The sequence below is a fragment of the Dermacentor albipictus genome, unplaced genomic scaffold (genome assembly GCF_038994185.2).
Source record: "Dermacentor albipictus isolate Rhodes 1998 colony unplaced genomic scaffold, USDA_Dalb.pri_finalv2 scaffold_14, whole genome shotgun sequence".
Classification (NCBI taxonomy): Eukaryota; Metazoa; Arthropoda; class Arachnida; order Ixodida; family Ixodidae; genus Dermacentor; species Dermacentor albipictus.
The window spans coordinates 4,048,930-4,068,999 of record NW_027225568.1 but is presented as its reverse complement, the minus strand read 5'-3'; the positions used below and the strand labels follow the sequence as shown (position 1 = coordinate 4,068,999).

Here is a 20,070-nt window from a genome sequence, read left to right as displayed (position 1 = left end):
ATGAGGGATGGTCATGGCCACCATGTTCAATGTATGTGCAGCATCAATCAGTTCTCTAGACCGAGTGCACTAATGTCATGGCAGGCCAGCACTTCGTCGCATGATATATTTTCAAACCTCGCATGCTTTGGGGCTCTGAGAAAATTAATGAAGCATGAAACTAAAATCGGCATGTTGCAGTTTTCAATACAACCATCACTGCATTTGTCCATTCTTGAAACAAATTTTATTGTACCAAATGCATACAGAATTGTGGAATATCCGAAGTACATTTTGCTTGTTTTGGTCAAGCAGCTGGCAGAACAAAACCACAAAGTTCCAAAGCAGGAAGGTAACACTTCTTTTGAAGTACACGAGTGCAAAACTTGCCGCCAATTAAAAAAAGAAGGGAGCTGCGACACACCATTTCTTGGTTCTTTGACCATTTATTTTTTCTTTTGTGGCTGATGTTTAAAAATCCTTGCTATAGCAAATGCAAAGACATCAAAAATCAACGCACGACAGATATTGGTACTATGGTGTAAAGTAATGAAGATATAATTTTATGCACATTATTTCGTCTGAAATAGAGGGATATAGCACAAACGTTGCTCTTCAATCCCAATAAAATATAAGGAACTCGGCTACAAGAGGGCTACGGCTTCTGTAATGTGCAGCTATACTTAAGTACACAAGCATTTTTGGAATCTGCCTCTACCTGGGTGCAGCTTTGTGACCTGGAATGAAAAGCCACAGCCATTGAGCAGCTGCAGTGGTGACATCACAGTAAAAGGGAATGGCGAAAAATTAAAACAATAATATGGCCATGCAACTTGCAACAAATCAGATAGGTCACCTGAAGCTTCTATTTCCAATTTTTCTGGTGTTGCATAGAAGGGCAAAAATCTTGAAATAGTGTACGACTTTCATGCATAAACAATTGTGCATATCTGCTTTTTTTTAACCGTGCAGATATTTAGCAAAAAGTTTTGAGCACGGAGAGCCCAGCGTTTTTGCAAAGGAGTTTCTAGGTGAGGTGGACACACTATGCTGCTAATAATGCGAGTTTCAGAAAATTAATTTTGAAAAATTCAGTCACTTTTTTTATTAGTAACTTGGCGGCAGCCTTCTAAATGGCATATTTGGAGGCAGTCGCATGTGAACGCACACCCTTTCTTTTTCTAAATCTCGAAAATTGCACTTATTTTGAGATATTCATTATCACGCTCAATTGAGTACAATCAAAACTTGGTGCATCCTCCTCCACATCAGGCGGCAGTGCCCTGTCAAGAAGTGTGGGACAAAGCTTAAATGATAGCCTGATATGGCACACTGACGCACATGCTTGCCAGGCAAAGTGTGTCGTATCAGCAGCTACAATGACTGGCCAAGATGTTTCCATCTGATGAGATAGCGGGACCTTCTTTTTTGCACTCCCAGCACACTCAGTTCCAATATTGCCTCGATTTGCCAGTGAAATTCAATGATGAATATCTTGAATTAGGTGCAACTTTCAAGATTTGTAAGAAATGAGAGTGCATTAGAGGAATTCCTCTGCAAGAATGCCACATTTTCCGCGCTCATAACTTGAAAACAAGAAAATCTGTACGGTAATAAAAGACGCCCTATACGTATACAGTGCATTGGAGCATTTCATGCAACCAATATTCAAGCACCTTCTGTCTACAAAGAATTCATAAAGCAAATTTATGCACTAATACTGGAATCAGTTACGAGCACTGGAAATGCAAACACTGTTACGAACCCTGGTCACATGCCAGGCATTGTGTTGCTGCTCTCTGCGTAGGGCCTATGAATAAAAACCACCTTCAACATCGCACAGTAAGCTACTAATTGCTATGTGTAGGAAGACTTACAGTTCTTCAAATGCAATTATGACCTAGACATTCTAAAGCTTTTCTAATAATGTACTTTTAGTGAACAAGTCCCCAAAACTTGGAACAACTCTGAAGCTATAATGCCATTATTATCTGAAAGATGCACTACACATTTTTTTAACGCAGTAAGGAAACATTCATAATCGACAATGCCACCATAGACATGAGAGTCATAATATTGCACTGCGTGCAGCAAGGATAGCACAATCTCGCACAAAAGATTAGTCTCTCCCGCAGCCTTTGAGACCCCCTTTATTATGTCTCGCTTATGATGCCGTAACATAGTACGAAACCATGATGACGTAACTTATGATCGTGAGTTACTCTTGAAAGAAAGCTTGTGCACACATGCATATTCCTGCATTGTAACTCTGGAGTGCACTTACAGTAAGGACACTGTGAAAAGAAGAAAAATAAGGCCAACAGCAAGAACCAGGCAGCGCAGTGCGATTTGCACCTTCTCGGCTGTTGTCGGTTTAAGTCACCTTTGCTGCAGCAGAGTCGTGTTATGCGGCGAAGCATATTTATCATCAAGCAGTGAAGCATATCTGAAGTTAAAGGAGACACTGTCACGGGGCCCCTGCGGGTGCTTATGGTTACCCGACACTAGCTTAAGTACCTATACTGTGACCTCTTCATGCATTTGGACAACACCAATCGCCATGTGTAAACCTCTGTGTTCACTGCTAATCTTGCCAAGAGCCTAAATTGTTCCAAACTACAAATTTCACCAAGTGGCAAACTTGGCAATGCTTCTGGAACCTCATTCTAAAGTACTTTAATACTACCAGGATGCTTCAATGTCAAACTGGATTAACAACCTGAGATGAAATTGCGCCAGCTTCTAACTTTCTGAATGTTTGCTTCACCTCCTACATCAGTGAGTAGGCAGTGTTCAATTGGCGCTCCCGCTTCACCAAGCAGACGACCGCTGACGAAAGCACAGTGAAGGCGAATAATGAGAGCGCAAGCAAACATTCAGAATGCGAGATCTCGCCCTTGGATTTAGAGAAAGGAAGGGTAATTTCATCACCAAGGAACCGAAGTATGCATTCAACAATAAAAGCTTCTGAACGGGCCACTTCCACATCAGCACTGTGGAAAGACTCTGATGAGCTTATCAACCAGCAGAAATTTTCACTCGTGGCAGAAATTTTCACTACCACAATCGCAGGTTTAAAGATATTTGCATGATGACATTTTGGTCCAAAAAGAAGATCCGTTTGAGCGATGGTGTAAGCGTGGTGCCCACTGTTGGCTCGGCTTGCGAAGGGCGACCTGCTGATACCAGACACTTAAGCAGCTCTTTTTGATGTCTGAATCGATGGTGACATGCACTAGGTGTCACTGCTCTTCGAACATGTTGAGCTGTTGTCCTTGCTTCATGAAACATTAAGTAACTACAATTATGACATTGTCAAACAAAAGTGTTGTATTAGAGAATTTTGTTAACCACGAAGCATAATATCCCTGTACATTATTTGCTATGCAGTCTATGTAGTATAACTATTTTGCACCTCTGGTTGGTGAAAAGAAATGGATTTTTGCAATACCAATAGTATTAATATTCGAAAAATATTCGCTTCGCACTTAGGTTTCATTATTCGAATTAGCTTTGAAATTAAAAAATTGATATTTCCACACCCATAGTTTTTACTCAAATACCTGGAGCATAAGTCATTTGAGGACGTAACTTCAGGAATAGCAACAGTATGCCACCAAAGAGTCAACACAGTTCAAATTTTTTTTACATTCTTTTACAATTGTTTTCTACTGTACAACATTAAAACGATCTTAAGCCTCAATAATTGACTAAACTAAGCTTTGATAACAGCTGCATGCTTGGAACGAACGGTGCATGTTCCAGCCACTCTAGGGTAGCAGTTTAGGGTAAAAAATATCTGTTACTTAGGAATGCCACTTGGTGACCTTGTGCAGAGAAATCCCAGCTGGACTTTGCCATTTGAAGCTGCTGCGCACAATGGCTAATCACTGGCTTCTTTGGTCTTCTCGATGGCATCTACTTGCTTGAGAAGCTCGACCTCAATGACGTCTGACCACTGGCAGCACATATTTCTGTTTATCACAGATAAAAATTGCCTATGAGCTCTTATTTCGCCCAAAACACAGACTTTTGCCACATTTAAGAAAGTGGCACTCTCCAAGTCAGTGTGGTCAGCATGTCTGGCATGCACTTTTATCTCCTGCGTCAGAGTGGAGTTACTATCCTAAATTAATGTGCTACAGAGATGACAGAGAGGTTGGCAAAGAAGTTATGTGCCCAGACAGAAAGAATGATAATATTTATGTCTACTGCAATCAAAGCCATCTATTTGAGCACCTTGCACCACCAGAGAAATCCTAATGGCTTCCTTTTCTTCCATCTCATAATGTGGGCGGTTACACCCCATTAAATGGTCCCTAAGATGGTTTTTGTCAACCCTGAGGAAATCTCTCACAGAAAACTTGTAGACAGTCTTGATAAGTGTTGTCAGATTACCTTTCAATGTGTCCTTTATCATCACTGTGGTGATCGTAATTTCAATTCATGTGCAGCACTCACACAGTGTGCACTCCTTGCAGACATCTGTAACTAGTGGCAGTTTACCAGCATACTTGAAGGGAGGAAAAAAGAGCATGGCCACACCAACCACATCACAGCATGTGCATACATCAGATGACATTGTGGAACCTAATTCTATGTCAGCAGGAAATGCATGGCTGCTGTCGCTATTTCGAGTGCAAATATTTGTCCCACGGGTACAGAGAAGTCATTATGGCAACCACATAATCCAGGCAGCTTAGTGCTGGGCAACTGCAATATTTATGAAGCAGCACACTGCATTCAAAGCCAGGCACTGTCACACTTGTCTGGGAAAATCGGTGCTTGTAAACACAGGGGCTGGACCATTTCAAACCACAGTCACATTGGAACTCTGTCCACTCTCGTAGGGTGCATTTTCTGTGTAGTCACTGCCACTGCAGGAATAATTTTCTTCGAACTGCACAAACAGAAAATTGTAGCACTGTGCTCTGCAGCGCTTGGTGCAAAGGCAGAGCAGCCATGAGCCTTCTCCCATCCACAATTCAGAAATCCGCCAATACATAGATGGGTTACAGTGGCATCTCTACAGGCAGCACACACCACCTATATGCTGCCACTTAGATTGCAACACACTGAGGGTCTCCATGCCTTTATGTAAATGCTCAAATATACTACAGGACAGGATCTTTAGGGAATAAAGGTTGTTTCACGGTCCTCATATCTATGCTATGACAAAGCCAACTCCAACTGCACAGGTAGAAATTGCTGTGGAAAATTAAATTTTACAGTTCCATGTACCATATTTTCCATACAGTACTATAGCCTGCAGGATCTAATTTGGGCTGAAAAGCCCCTCTCATTAAGCACCATGGCAAATTTTAGTTATAGGTACATTGGAAGTTGTAAGATGCCGTCAAGGGAGCATTTCCTCAAACAAATATTTCTAATTAGTTCATTATTAAAGGAAATGGAAGAAATTGAAATGTTGCATTTTCACGCTGCCAGGACGCGAGTGCTAAAAGTGACGGCACTCAGCCCCTTTGCCTCCTAGTGATCTTCCTTCTTCATCTTCCCCCATGACGGAGCCAAGGGTTCACGTCATACTCGCTTACGAGCCGTCTTTTCTTTCCTTTTTTTCTTCTCTTCCTTTTTTGCTGTGGGGCACATATCCAGGGATGGCATTTAACATTGGTTGGCTTACGAAAGTCACGTGCCATGGTTGGTGATATTGCAGGCAGCACGTTTTACATAGAGACATTTGTGCATGTAACCTTGACTCTGGCTGAAGCAGGGCTTCGTTGAGACCATGATGGCTTTTGTTTAAAATTTCAGTTGTTTTCCCACTGTGCATCATTTTGATAATTTGGAGACAGGATTGTTAGTGTGTGATCTATGCACTGCACTTGTCGGTTTGCAACTTCCAATCTTGGTGAGATGCCTTTTCATATAACAAAGTGCAACTGAACTTCCTGAAGGCATTTGCCTCCTATGTTCAAGGGAAGCAGCCCACATCCGCATACCTTATTCACAGATGTCAATTCTTTTTTTGTTGCTGCTCCGTATTAAAGATGGGAACCCAAGACTGTGGAAGTAGCATGGGCTTGGTGGTCTGGAGCTTACCATTGGTTGTCGGATCGTGCCGCTGACTGCATTTTGCAGCGGCTCATGAGTGCCAAGGGGGCCAGGCAGGAGATACGGCAACAATTCAACGAGTAGCAATGAATGTTTACTTCACATTGTTACGGAGTGGTCAACTCTGCAAGTTTCCCGATGGTGAGCGACAGACATGCTAGTTTGCTCAAAAACTGAAGGCTGAAGTCCATTAGCGAAGACGTCCTTTATAGTGTTTGGAATACCCTCGCTCAAGAAAAGGAGAGAGAAAACACTCTCCACGCTGGCGGCTGCCGCTCGATACATGGAAGTGTTCAACTAATTTTCTAACCCCCACTGGCTCAGAAGGAAAGGCACTGACATGCGCATACACACACACACACGCACACAACGCTGGCATCTTCCCTGCCGAGGACAAAGAGAAATAACGAATGCACACACGAAGCTTAATCGTCCCACTTGCTGAAGGGAGACAACACTGTGGAGACTAAGCAGACATCAGGGTGTTGTGCAAGCCGTGGGTAAGAAGGCGAAAATGCCTGCACAAATGATAAGGTCTTATTGCTATTGGGGCCTCCTAGGCGTTTTCCAACGGTTGCAGGCGGCTCGGCGTATCTGAAGGGTCCAGCCTTTCGCTGTTGCTTTGGTGGCGCGACACAAATCGTTGACCACACAGGCCAGTCATAACATCAGTTCTTGTGACTAGTTCTTGTGCACGCTCACGGACACTGAGCTTGAACGACGCCATGAATGCTCTGTCTTTTCAGTGCTATTAGAACTGTTCTTGTATTTTCTGTGTATACGAAGTCGATTATAAATCTCTTGTGCATTTTGCAACGTGGCCTTAAATATCCAAGCACTGAAACGCAGCCACATGATCAGAGTAAGCAGCATTCACTTGCATATCATGAGTTGCCAGAATAAATTGAAAATATTGTGCTGCGACTATCATTACTGCGTCATGAAGCAACCAGAAATGACAGTACCATGCTTCACAATGCGACTTTCATTTCTCCCCTGGTGCACTTGTACTTCTCTGGTCCCCTTTCCACTGTGTAGAGCTCCCAGAAAAGCTTTTCTCAGGACAGGGGACCATACTGTGCGCTCAACCAGGTGGCACCCATCACCACAACATTGCCCCAATCAGTCTCACCTTGTCATCTCTCGTCCTGTCCAGTGACGTTCTTCACATTTCAAGGATGAAGGTTTAGCACTGTGCTTCCGATGACTCTTTAGAGCTCTGGGACAGTGCTTCCGCTGCCAGGGATAATGCTACAGAACAGCGAGTCCACTGACGCAGGTACGCAATGTTTGAAGAGACAAAGATAAAATCTTGTGCAGGCTGTCCGACATGCATATACATCTTTTTCTGCGCCTCTTTCTAAGCAACAATGCTTTCACTGGTGAACAGGAAGGCAGCCTTTGTTTCTTTTTTTCATTATCGTTTCTCAGTTTTACAAGGCCATAAAAAAATAAAGAAAACAGAAAAGATTGCGAACCAGCCCTGCAATTTTCTTGAATTATTGGAAACGAATATGTGCGAACAGAGGATGCCAAATGAAATGAACAGCCAGGTGCAACAACAAGTCACATCATTCAGGTGGTGCAGGCGGTTTGGGAGGCCCATAAAATGCCTTAATAATGGGATTTATTTGACCGTGAACATGGTGAGAAGGCTGCTTCTGTCTTGCAGTGGTATAAAGACTGCTGCATGTCTGGAGGTTAAATGCTCATCATTCTATCATGCATGGAAGTATTCCGACTATTTAGTGGAGACATGGGAAAGCCACTCAAGCCTACATTAGCAAAATGTGTGGTACTGATTACAGCGAACGCACTCCCTCCATGTTCATGCAACCGAATGTAAACATACTGAAAGCTGAGGTGTACCTGACGAGTGTAGCATTGTGATGCTTGCCAACAGCCCATAGGACAGGAAAGGCAAATCCCTGTGCACGCATAGTGAATTCGTCACTACTGTGCATGCTCATTTCGGCAAACTGGCATAACAGATGTATTGCGAGTGCAATATGTGACTGTAAAGCATGTGGCGCGTCTTTGTCACCATAGCTTGAGCTTGGTGAGAATCAAGTGGTTTGATAAATGTACAACAGAGTCAGCAATGGTGGGACAGTTCTTAGAAACTTCAAAGCATGCCCGTCTGGCTCTACAATGTAAAAAAAAAATTGGCTTTGATCCAAGAGCCAGATCTTTCTGACTGGGCAACATTCATGCACCAGCTTTGTCAGTTTTTTTATGCTCCCACTACTTGTGCTGAGGTTGTGAGAAAGGCCTGGAGAGAGTATACAATTAGAGAATCATGTACCTCTTACATTGTGGATGTCCTGGAATTGTGCTAACGCATGAACACCACCACGTCTCAAAATGATCGAATGCGACATATTAAAGGCACAAGCACTGTTACCTTATATGCCCTTGGTATGCAGAACCCCAGCACTTCTAAGGAACCGCTTTATTCGTGCCGAGCTAGAGCTATGGCGAGGAAGAAGCGACACACTACGTACGGATGAGGAAGATGAAGGAAAGCCACATTGCGCTCACAATATCGCTAACGTGGTAGTTTCCCAAAGGAAGCGGTCACACTACTGCGTATAAAGTGTATGCACAGGGATACTCATGTCTTCCCTGTCCAAGGGATTGGTGGCAAGCACCACAGAGCAGCACTGGTCAGGTGCATTCCAGTTAAATTCTTAAGAATTGAGAAAAGGCCGATTCCACACAAAGCAACGACCTGACACCCTTGCCAACAAATATGTTGAACTGGCATTGAGTTTCAGGTATTTGCGGCCACACATAGGTAAACCAATGGGCAAGGTTCTGACTGGTGTTGTAGAAGTCGCGGGGCGCTTTTTTCGTTGCGACTATAGATCGGATTCATTTACAAGTACTGCTCCAGGAGGGCACATGTAACCGGCAAACAGAGGCCTCAGGAGAGCATTAGACTGGAAGCAGGGCGGTCCCAAACTGGAAGCAGGTTATGTTGCCCCAACCCACGGACCACCCTGACTCCTGCTTTCTTGTCCGCGAAAGCGGACAGCTGATCTTAAAATGCGTCAGAAAATTCGGGAAGTACGACTTACACACAGCCTACGGGCATCATAGATATACTACTAGCACGCGCAGGCCTCGGCGAGCCCCAACCCATGGACCAGTCCGGGTTCTAGCTCTGGTGTCCCCGTTACCGATTTGGTGTCCTGGAGACGCCGCCAATAATATGAAATAGTGACACGTTGTTACTAGTAAAAAAACACGATTTAAGCCGCTAACGCTACGTTCAGCACTGCCGCGCCCAACAACTTCTGCAACACCTGTGAGAACTTCGCCAATCAATGGTTGTTCTTGGCAATACTTAGAACTTGTGAATTTTGTGTACCGTTCATGCTTAACTTTGTAGTGCACTGTGGCTTAATGAAGCACTACGCTTGCGTGTAGCATACGTACACATCTTACCTGATAGACGGTGAACGGGGTCTTGTACATATATCCGCTGAAGAAGAAAAGACTACACCTTCACATGTGTTAAAACACATGCCAAACTTGAAAAAACAAACGTACAATGAACCTCCACACGTTAAAATAGCAAAAGAATCACTTATAAGGCGAAAACTATTGAAAACTTCGCAAGCGCCACGGCAAGCGCAAATCCGCCATTGCTGCTGATATTGATGTTGATCAGGCTGTCCCCTTGCGATCGAGTCGGCAAGCGCGCGGAAGCGCGTTTCTTTATTCTATGGAAGCGCAATTGGCGCAATGTAGCCAAAATAAGTAAATAAAGAAAACTGTGCATCAACTCCAAATACACACACGCAAAATAAAATAGTCGGGATTCTCTATAGCGATGTTTCCAACCCCTTGACTGATATTTCATACAGCTCGTTGCATTAATTAAAATACCTGCAGTGCATTGTTTTCATAACGCGCAAAAAAAAAATTCTGCGCTTAAGTTTACCCGCACAAACACGCGGCGCAAATTCGTAGAACGCCACCAGTGCAGCCCCCACCCTCCAAGAATATATATAAAAGACTAGTCAATAATAATAGCATATAATTATAACGTGAGCGTCGGTGCAATCAATTCATTTATTTGTTATTATTTGAGAATTCGATTTTATTTGTTATAGAAAATCAAATGCAATGCAGTAAACAATGGATAGAATTCAGCATACGGCTTCCTGGAGTCTAAAAAAAAATCTGCCTTGAAACTTGACATGGTGACGAGGCAAATTGTGGGTATACGATTGAAAATAATTGCTATAATGTGTTCGCGTATGAGTAAGCTTCTCAAAAGGAGTTTCAAGTGTTTCCATGGTATGGCAAGCTTATATCTTGATTCATAAAGTTTTTTTTTATTCATATTGGTCAATTATGTTTAAAAAGAGAATTGCAAATTTCAATGGTTTTGTTTTTTACCAGGGGAACACAGAGTTGAGCCACTGTTTTGAAACAAACTTTTATTTAAAGGCAGTTACAAGTAACGCCGACACCCTCACTCATGACAAAACAACTTTCACTTGCTGTGTCCAGACACTTGGTTCAAGTTGCATGTAATGCTTCATCTCCAAGCTTTGCGTGGTTTCTTAAAGGCATTGTGAAATCTACACGGTGTTTTTATTTTACACCTCCTCATCTCACAGCACAAGATCTGAAATGCGTGATTAAGAAGAATCAGGCCAGCACATATTCACAGAAACGAACTCTTCACAGTGCAGTTGACAAGTGCAAAAATTACAGCAGAAACTGTCAGTCACATGATATGAGCAAAACATAACTGTTCTTTTTGCGGGAAAGCCTCAGTCCCATGCCGACATTAACCCATATGGTGGTCATCACTGGCAATGTTTGAAAGATTTTCATAAATTAGAGACTGAATGTCTGGAGTGTTTATCATAAGGGAAGTAGAAACTCACACGTCTTCTAAACAGCACTTTGCAGTGCTAAATGTATGCTGGCTATTGATAGTAATAAATAGTATGACTGTTACAACTGTTAAACAAGACAAAAGCTCACAGGAATATGAAGGCTTGAAGTGATAAACAGTGTTTGGAGGGGGAATGTAGCTGTAATGAACCTTTTGACAAAGATTTGTCTTCGTCAGTGCTGCAATTAAGTTCTGCACAGCAATCTTTATGCACGCTTAGCTCACTTTCCCACACCGTCAATGTAGGATGAAGAGGAGAATAAGATAGTGCGTAGAATGAAGTTGAAGTGTAGAAAAGAAATGGGGAGACAGTGAAAGAGAAGGTAGGAGCATTGTTGTAGATTATTCTTCCAAGGTTGCTCTTCCAAAAGAAAAATATTAAATGTGTAAGGAAGCATTGCCAATTATTATTCTGCCACCATAAGCACCATAAAGGATGCAATATAAAACTGATCTGATATGTAGAGTGGCCTAAAGCTTTCTGCATAGTCTTTACTATCATTATGACACTGTCTGCTGCAGCCAAATATGCAGAAGTTTTCATTGAGTGCTCATGACCAGAGCAACTTATCCAGACTGCACACAACACCACTGCATATACCCTCTATTTTGGTAATCTGAAAAATAAAAGTTTATTCAAATGGGCAATAAAGAACATCACATGGAACACAACATCTAGATAGAATTATGAGGCATGCCACAGTGCGGGACTCAGTATTATTTTGACCACCTTGGGTTCTGTGATGTGCACTTGAATTCAACTACATGCTTTTTTTTTTCATTTCACCACCACTGAAATGCAGCCACCTTTGCTGGGATTGAACCCGCAGGCTTGAGCTCAGCAGTGCAACATCATGACTACTGCACTACTGAGTGTTTACACAAATTTATAAGTAGCAAAACACATTGGAGGCTTTTGCACACTGAAACACTACAAACCGTCCAATGCGCTTCCTTACATCTATGTACAGACATACCAGCGGCTCATATGACAAGCATGGAGGCGTGCTCGAACACACTACTATCCAACAGCTGCCACATACCAGAGATAACCACTGGGTCTGTACCTATTTTCACAGAATACTTAGCAGCAGCTCATACAACAAGCATGGAGGCATCTCTCGTGCTCTAACACACATACCATCCAGCTGTGACATATGGCTGCACACCACAGACAAAAACAGACGGGCTAATCATCAGAGACCACATGTCATGATTTGTTTATATGCAAGCCCTCAACCTGCTTCTATAAGGCATGACAGCACAGCACTACTGCACCACTTCTCTCTTCCTAACTGCACTGGAGGCTTGTTACCAGTAATCGTGCCCTGCTGACGTGGTTATCTCTTCAGTTTCTATGTTGCTGTCCCTAAGCTGTTATTTAAGGACTTCCTTTCGAGCTTCAGTGGGCCTTGAAAGGCTAGATGATGGCTGCGACAATCTAGGGGTTTTTGTAGAGTGAAATCTTAACAGGTGCACAACTTTTTTGTTGGCTGGTTCATTTGAATGGTCTGGCATCTTTCTTTTTGGGTCACTTTCACTTTCCACAAGCATGAAAACTGGCTCAAACAAATTGTTTGCCTTCTCAGCCACACCCTCAGAGACTTCACCATCTGATATTGCCTGTCTGACTGAGTCCATTTTTGCTCTTAAGAGTGTTGAGCTTGACACTGCTTTGGCTGCTTCCAGCTTTGTTATACTCTGTACAATGTGCAATGCCCGACTTGCCTCACATGCTTCTTTGGGTGAGCTCTCATGGGCCTTGTTGCTGCTAGTTGGATTAGTGATGACCACACAGTGACTGTGCTTGCACACACACTGCGCATTCCTTGCACCTCATAGGACAGCAAGCACCATCTTTCACCTTTGACACTTTATATGAGAGCCCTTTAATAGATTGAAATGGCACAGTCCATATGCCATCTTCATTTATTTTGGCACAAGCTGCCATTTCAATGCCAGACCTGTCGTTCTTCTGAATTGTTCTCAGCTCCTTACCCTTTGCCCCTTTCATCATCTGGCTAGCCCTTTTCATTAAAAAATGATTTGTCAAGTCCATGAGGGCAGAAATTAGTTTGTCACCATGCTTATTCTGTTTTCTCTCCAGCATAGTATGCTTTAACGTCCTGTGCTTGCTCTCAAGGTGCATGTTAGTGTTGACAGCTGCTCTAGTCCTAAAGCGATAGGCCCACTCTTGTGGCCTAACTGCATAGTGGTCTTTGAAGTACTTGAGGAAGTCCCTCAGTTTTTCTTCCTCACTAGAAAGGAATTGCTTAAAATAATCTTCAAATGCCTTTTCCGCGAGGAACTCTAAGAGTAGCCACACACTATGGTAAACATGTGGCCTTAGCTGTTTCTCTACACACTCGAGTGTCTTCTTACGCCAGTTGTTATCCACATGCCAGGCACAGAGAAGTTTCTGTTTTGCGGCACCTATGACCCTGGACCATGCTTTGTAGAATTGCGAGGCATCATCAGATATCAATGTCTTAGCGGCCACTTTTTGGGCCATGGCCGACTCCAGAGATTTGAAGAATGCTGTCAAAGTTTGCTCGTTCATCTGGTTGCAGATGAAATAAGCTATAGCTACACCTGATCCTTTTTTATCTAGCACCAGAAGAGTGGTCAGCTCAAACTGGTACTCTGTAGTTCCATGTGTGGAGTCAAGACACAGAGTCCCTGCAGGGCCCAATTTTTCTAGTAGCTCCTTCTGAGGCTCTGTCATCAGAACAAGAGCAAAGTCTGCTGAAGAAAATGTACCACTTGGGTCCACTGCACCTTGTGCCTTGTACAGGCGGACAAGTGTTTCACCTTTTTCTTTCATTACAAGCACCCACGTGTCTACACTGACAGCGTCATTAGTGTGACAACGTTCAGGAGCAGCAATGTTAAACTGCTGTTTGATGTTATGCAGGGTTGAGCACTCTGCCAAGTGCACTGGCCTCAGCTTGGATGCCACAGATGTTCTTATTCGCTTTAGTATGGTTTTCATGGGCACACCCCTTTCTAGGTTATCTGCTACACTGGCCTTTTCCTTGTCACTCATTCTCAAGTGCTGAATTTCTGGTTTATGACCATAATGGTTTCTTTGATACCTGACTTTTATGGTGGTGCCTTCAGGTGTCGGACTCTGAGTGTTGTCCATTGTGACGGTAATAAATGAAAGACATATCTTACCAGACCTACAGCTCCCCTGACTTTTCTCCCGACGGTCACTATGACCTTCCTTTTTCCTTGCCTCGCCTGATCTATTACAGTAATAGTGGATCCTTGTCTCTCCACTGGCCAGCTTTTTGGAGTCCCTGGGCAAAATGAACCAGCAGTTTTTGCTACCCTCTTCTTCTGCTTTCCATTCATGAAATTCTGTAATAAAAGCACAAAATAGCATTAGATGGTGACAAGTACTTTGTGGAGAGAGATGCAAACAAAAATAATCACTTTGAAGGCTTTGTACACGGGTAATGTAGCATTTATTTTACTCCCTCACCTTCAACTCGACTGTGTCATGAGGTCACCCTTGATATTGCTCAAATTTCTGTTAAAATTGAATTTCAAATATGCAATGCGCCATAACTTCAAAAAATTTATCATATTAGTTTTGTTTTAATAAGAAACAAATATGAAACTTAAGCATGATCTATGCTCACTCCTTCCTCAATATTGAATCAGACTGTACATTCACAGCAATGCTGTTACGATAAGACAAAGACAAACTGAGAGCACGTGGTGCAAGCTACGCCCCAGAGCAGTGTGAATCCCTTCTCTCAGTTTCTTCTTGAAAAGCTCCTTCTTTTCAAGAAGAGCTTGATTTTTTTTACTGTAGATAGGGGCTTGGCGAGGGAGTGTTCCATCGTCACGCGGTTATGATCTGGCTTGGGCATGCGCCTGGTTCGAGGAGGCAGCATTATGTGTGATTTCAATAAACCAGTTGCTAGTCTGCGTTCGTCCCGTCTTCTTCGACATTGGTGTCTTTTGCCAAGCGCAGTTTAAGTTCACAAAAAGATGTCTTACCAAGTAGCCTCCTAACACACTCTTAAAGAAAAAACGATTGCGCGTGCGTCAAATTTGGCTCTATTTTATGAAATCTACAACCAGAGTCCTTCAATTGAAGGACTGTGGTACTACTAAAGAATTTTCCCAAAGTACGCCGGGAGAGCAAGCCGCTGACAGCCGCAATTGCAAGTGTGGTCCTGGACATACGTCGTCTGCATTCGGACCTATTGCGGCCTGCACTGAGGCGAAGACTGCACCACACACGCAAGTAGCGCAGAGCAACGTACGTCAGAACGCAGAGCAAATCCCTCCTCTCGTTCAAGAAAAAAAAAAAAAGAAGGGGGGGGTGCGCGAGCGTCACATTTCGCTCTATTCTATGAAATGTACTAATAAAGAGTTTGCCAACAATACGCTGGGAAACCATCCCGGCGACATCCGCAAATTCAAGTATGGTCCCGGTTCTGCGTCTCTGCCGCATTGCAACGTGATTGAGGCGAAGACTAGGCCACGCACGCATGTGGCACAGAGCAACGTCAGAACGCAGAACAGCTTACTCCTGTCGCTTAAAAAAAAGAAAAAAAGATGTACAAACGTCAAATTTCACTCCACTTGCTGTGCAGGAAAGCAGACCATGCCAAACGTACGTCATGTAGCGCATCGCTGGGTGCGCGCACACATGACCATACAAAACAAACAAATTATATTTAACGAGGATACAAAGTTCAACATACCCCAACGAAATAAATTGGGCACCTGCGCAAAAGCTGCTCTTCGCGAAACAGATGCAGAAAGAAAAAACAAAGGCCCGCAAGGTATAAACAACTAGCTGCTTTTGGAGGCACACTGCGCACAAGAAATTTAAAAAAGTCCGACATATAATATTGCGTTTAAACGTCATTTGCTCACGATGACTGAGAATAAACTTAATAAAACTGTTCCTCACCCTTATTGTTCCGGAACACAGGTGCACGTAGTCAGCCTCGAAGTTGTGCGCAGTGATCTGGTGCACCGAATACTTCTCCATTGTAAGCAGGGAAGTCCCACATACGTCGCATTTCATCAATTTCTTGACACCCACGGCCATTCTGTGAACGTTCCTGATGTGTTGCAGCATGTTCTTCCCCTGTATGAATAGTTTGCTGCAAAATTCGCAGCGACGATCGTCATCGCCGATGGCAGCTCGATCACATACGTGCGCCATTCCGAAGCGGAGAGGCGGCATTTGGATGCACGTGGTTTTGCGTCATTGCACGCACTAGGGTTGTTGTATATTCCGGCAATAATACAGGGAAGAAACCTCCCCAATCACGTGACACACTAGGTATTCAGTGGCCCCATAGGGACAATTGGAAACCAACTTAGGGAACCAACATCCGGGAACGCAGGGTCACGTGGATGCTGCCTTCTATTGTTCACCGGCCTCAGCCGGCCTGCGGGGAAACGCATGTGCACGGAGGAAGGAAACTTCCTCCGTGTTCCCCGGTCACAGAACACCTATACAAACTTGGAGAAGAGAAACTGTACCTTCCACAGTGCTACGGAAATAAGCGTAGCGGTGGCGTCGTGAACTAAAGTATGTGACCACGGGTGGCGCTGTACAACAGGAAACGGTAGAGTTACTGTATATGCTACCGCAGGTACCTGCGGTCTAGGAAACGGAAACGGGGTTTTGCACACGCTTTACCAGGTGTTCTGTGGCTTTACTGGGTTTCTGGCTTCTGCGCCTCGATCGTGCTCCCGCCAGTTTAGTTGCTGTGTAGCAAACGTAGCGCCTATATTTAGTAGGTGCTACGTTTGCCACACAGCAAACAAACTGGCGGGAGCACGATCGAGGCGCAGAATACATGTAGCGCTGAGTCATATCGAGTTAAGGCACACTCTGAACTGACTTTTAAGGGCATCCCGAGCGGTTTTTCGTTTATTACGCCGCCGTTACGCCGAGTTGTGCCGCCGCTGACCCGCCGTGTGATCGGCGTGTTGACATCTTGTGCGCGTCGCGCGAGCTTGTCCACGGCCTCGTTACCGGCGACGCCAACGTGCGAAGGCACCCACTGCAGCCGCAGGTCCAGTCCTCGCTGCTGCAAGGCATGAAGTCTGCACGCAACACGCTGGGCGAGCAGTGGGGAGCGCTCCTCGAGGAGTAGCTGCTGCAGTGCGGGCCTCGAGTCGGTTAGAATCGCTGCGCGAGCGATGTGCGGCGATTGCTCAAGCGCGTCAGCAGCCAGGTGTAGTCCCACGAGCTCAGCAGTGGTGGAAGTGGCTCGGCAGGGCAGGCGGCACTGGCTTTCGATGGCGAGGCTCGGGGCGAAGCAGGCAGCAGCCGCGGAACCGTCCTCGAGTACCGAGCCATCCGTGTACAGGTGCGCTCTCCCTGCCAGGTCGTCCTCTATCCTCGCTGCAGCCTCCTGTACGATGGCGCAGAGAGGCGTGCGGTGCTTGGAGCGGACGCCTGGCAGTTCGAGACACACGTCCAGGGGCACGGCGAGACTCGGTGGCGGCCAGTCTGGTGGGGGAGCCGGCGGGTCAGCCACAATTGCCTCGAACAGGCAATTGTGGCAATTGCCACAATTGCCGAACACAATTGCCTCGAGCGCGCGCATGACGCGCCAGCCTCGGTGCTGGTTGCGCGGGTCAGCGAGCGACGAGCAGAGCCGTGCCCAACTTCGGCGGCGCAGCCGCTTCGCATGTCGTCGGCACACCGCGTCAAGTGTTGTATACCGTCCAGTCGGACGCGTCACCCGAGCGTATGGCACGGCGCTCAGCGCGGCGGCGGGCGGCGCGAAGGTTCACTGAATGTCCGGGGTGGGAGAACCGGCAGGGACCACCGCACGCGTCGACGCCCGTCTCGCACACTCCGCGACGTGCTCGAGGAAATCGGTGTCACGCGACCACTCGCGGCACAAATCGCGGTACACCGACCACCGTACCACCACACACATACGGGTGACACCGCGGCTGGGAGAGGTGGGGGCCAGAGTGATTGGGTAGTGATCCGATCCGGCAGTGTCGGGAGCGCGCTGCCACACGTATGAGCAGCGCTCCGAGACAAGTGCCAGATCGATCGCTGATGTTACCCCACTGCGGCGCACGAATGTGGGCTTCCCGTCGTTTATAACGTACAGGCCCAGTGAAGACGCGGCAACGAAGAGGGCCCTTCCCCGCTGATCCGACGTAGCACTTCCCCAGCCGCGCTGGTGAGCATTGAAGTCACCGCACACAACACAGTCCGCCGTGAGAGATGCGGTCCGGCGCGCGAGAAAAGCGGAGTCGCGCTGTTGGCGGCGGTCGACGCGATCGGGGCGGATGTACGTACACGGACGCGACGGAAGTGTCGGTGCCCTGTACGCGCACAGTAGCCGCCACGCACTCCACCACAGAGCTGCACAGATGCGTCGTGTCTATAAGTACGTGCGGGAGAGCGGCGCGAATGTACAACGCGACGCGTGGGTGCTCGCACGGGTGGCTGCTGTCGCAACAGGGTGCCGATGTGCATTCTGCCAAGGCGCACTCAGTCGCACTGCTGTAGCCGATGTAGCCCGGCAGTGAAACCTCCTCTGCACGCACATACGTTTCCTGAAAGGCGAGGATATCGTAGTCGTGCAGAGGCAGTTGGGCGACCAGCTCGGCGTGTCGGCGCAGCAGGTGGTTGCAATTCCATTGCAGGATGCGCGGCCGACCCTTAGCAGTGCGACTGGCCATGATGGTTTGGCGGCTGCTGGGAAGCCACTGCCTGCAGGCAGATGGATCGGAGCGGGTGGTCAGCTGGCAGCATGGTGCTCACTGCTTGCATGTTGAGCAGCAGGTTTGCTACCAGCTGATCCACTGTAGCCTGGCCAGGGGGGGCAGCGGGTTCCGGCGTCTCCCGGCGGCGGGACGCTCGAGAGGCTGGTACAGGGTGCGCAAGGCACCGAGAGAGAGGCGAATGGAGGAGAAGGCACGTTCTCCTCTGGCGGCGTCTGCGTATGGCACGGCTTAGCGCGGTCGCGCCGGCCCTATCGTGAAGGCGACAGGCGGTCGGTACATAGTCGTAGGTGTGGCGTTGGCTGATGGTTTCGTGTGCGCGGTGCACGTCCTGCTTAGTACGCCTTGAAGTGAGAGACAGCGTGAAAGACAATTCGCTCGCTGCATATGCCGCTCTTCGTGACGCCAGCATTTTGACAGCGAGTGTCCGCGGTCATCTAGTGAGATGCGTTCATGTTTAACTGCGCGCGCACAAAACCATGCTTGTGAATTTAGTCAATACGCCAATGTTTACACGTTTACGGCCGATAAAAGTACTATCCTCCCTCCGTATAAGAGCCTAATAATTTGCTATCGCTTTCTATGCTTCGCCTCGTGCGAAACTACCAGATTTCTTTTTAGTCGGCAACCACAACAGTAATTTCGATGCGGTTTGTTGCATTTCAAAGAAAAATGTAATATCAATAATGTTCGATATTTTCAAAATGCAAGAACGCCCAGCGCCATATTTACAACTCTGTAATTCAGCAAGGAAAAACATTATTTCCGACCACTAAACTACTGCTAATAATACGCCTAGAGCAAATAAACGTGATCTATGACACACCTTTCTGAACTGTACTACTATGTTTTATTATGAATTTCGCAAGACACTTGTAAACACTGCAACAATTTCACGTAGACTGTGATTTCATACATCCCGTTTGTCCGCTTTATGTGCTCAAAGATGCACTTGAGAGCAGTGCGTTGTCTGTTTTTGCTGGAGAATTATAGGTGTAAAATTTGCGTGTGTATATTTTTTGGACTTACCCGTTCTTATCAATCATAGTTAGAAATATGCACAGCCATAATTTGACATTGTGCTTCCCGAACATGATAGCCTGTAAGTTTATCTATTAAATGGAACAAATGTTGCCCAAATCTGAACAGCGGCTGTCTCATAAAAGTATTTCAGCGTTTGACATGTCTTTCAATACGGAAATCCGAATAGTCAACATGCGCGCCATTGTGTCGCCCGCACCCCCTCCCCCTGCCAGTTTATTTATTTATTTACTTACTTTTTTTTTTTTTTACTGGCTGCCGTTGTTGCACACACTGTCTTCAGATAATTTCACTCCCCGCTAGGGCTCGCGAGTGGGCCAAAA

The 20,070-nt window shown here is 45.8% G+C and overlaps 1 protein-coding gene and 1 long non-coding RNA gene across 2 annotated transcripts; both read right to left on the bottom strand.

Annotated features, from left to right (window-relative positions):
• Positions 1 to 203: 203 nt before the first annotated feature.
• LOC139051813 (uncharacterized) lies at positions 204 to 9,855 on the bottom strand. The gene is made up of 2 exons (XR_011509565.1): positions 9,505 to 9,855; positions 204 to 3,155 (listed from the first exon to the last, which is right to left on the bottom strand). It is a non-coding gene; the product is annotated as an uncharacterized lncRNA (long non-coding RNA).
• Positions 9,856 to 10,485: 630 nt separating this feature from the next.
• LOC139051816 (uncharacterized) lies at positions 10,486 to 16,374 on the bottom strand. The gene is made up of 2 exons (XM_070528827.1): positions 15,909 to 16,374; positions 10,486 to 14,335 (listed from the first exon to the last, which is right to left on the bottom strand). The coding sequence occupies exon 2, from the start codon at positions 14,115 to 14,117 to the stop codon at positions 12,753 to 12,755; it is 1,365 nt and encodes a 454-aa protein (XP_070384928.1). The 5' UTR covers positions 14,118 to 14,335; positions 15,909 to 16,374; the 3' UTR covers positions 10,486 to 12,752.
• Positions 16,375 to 20,070: the final 3,696 nt, after the last annotated feature.

Bases quoted from the DNA above. Each gene is read 5' to 3' on its own strand.
- LOC139051816 (XM_070528827.1), bottom strand. From the start codon at position 14,117: ATGGACAACACTCAGAGTCCGACACCTGAAGGCACCACCATAAAAGTC.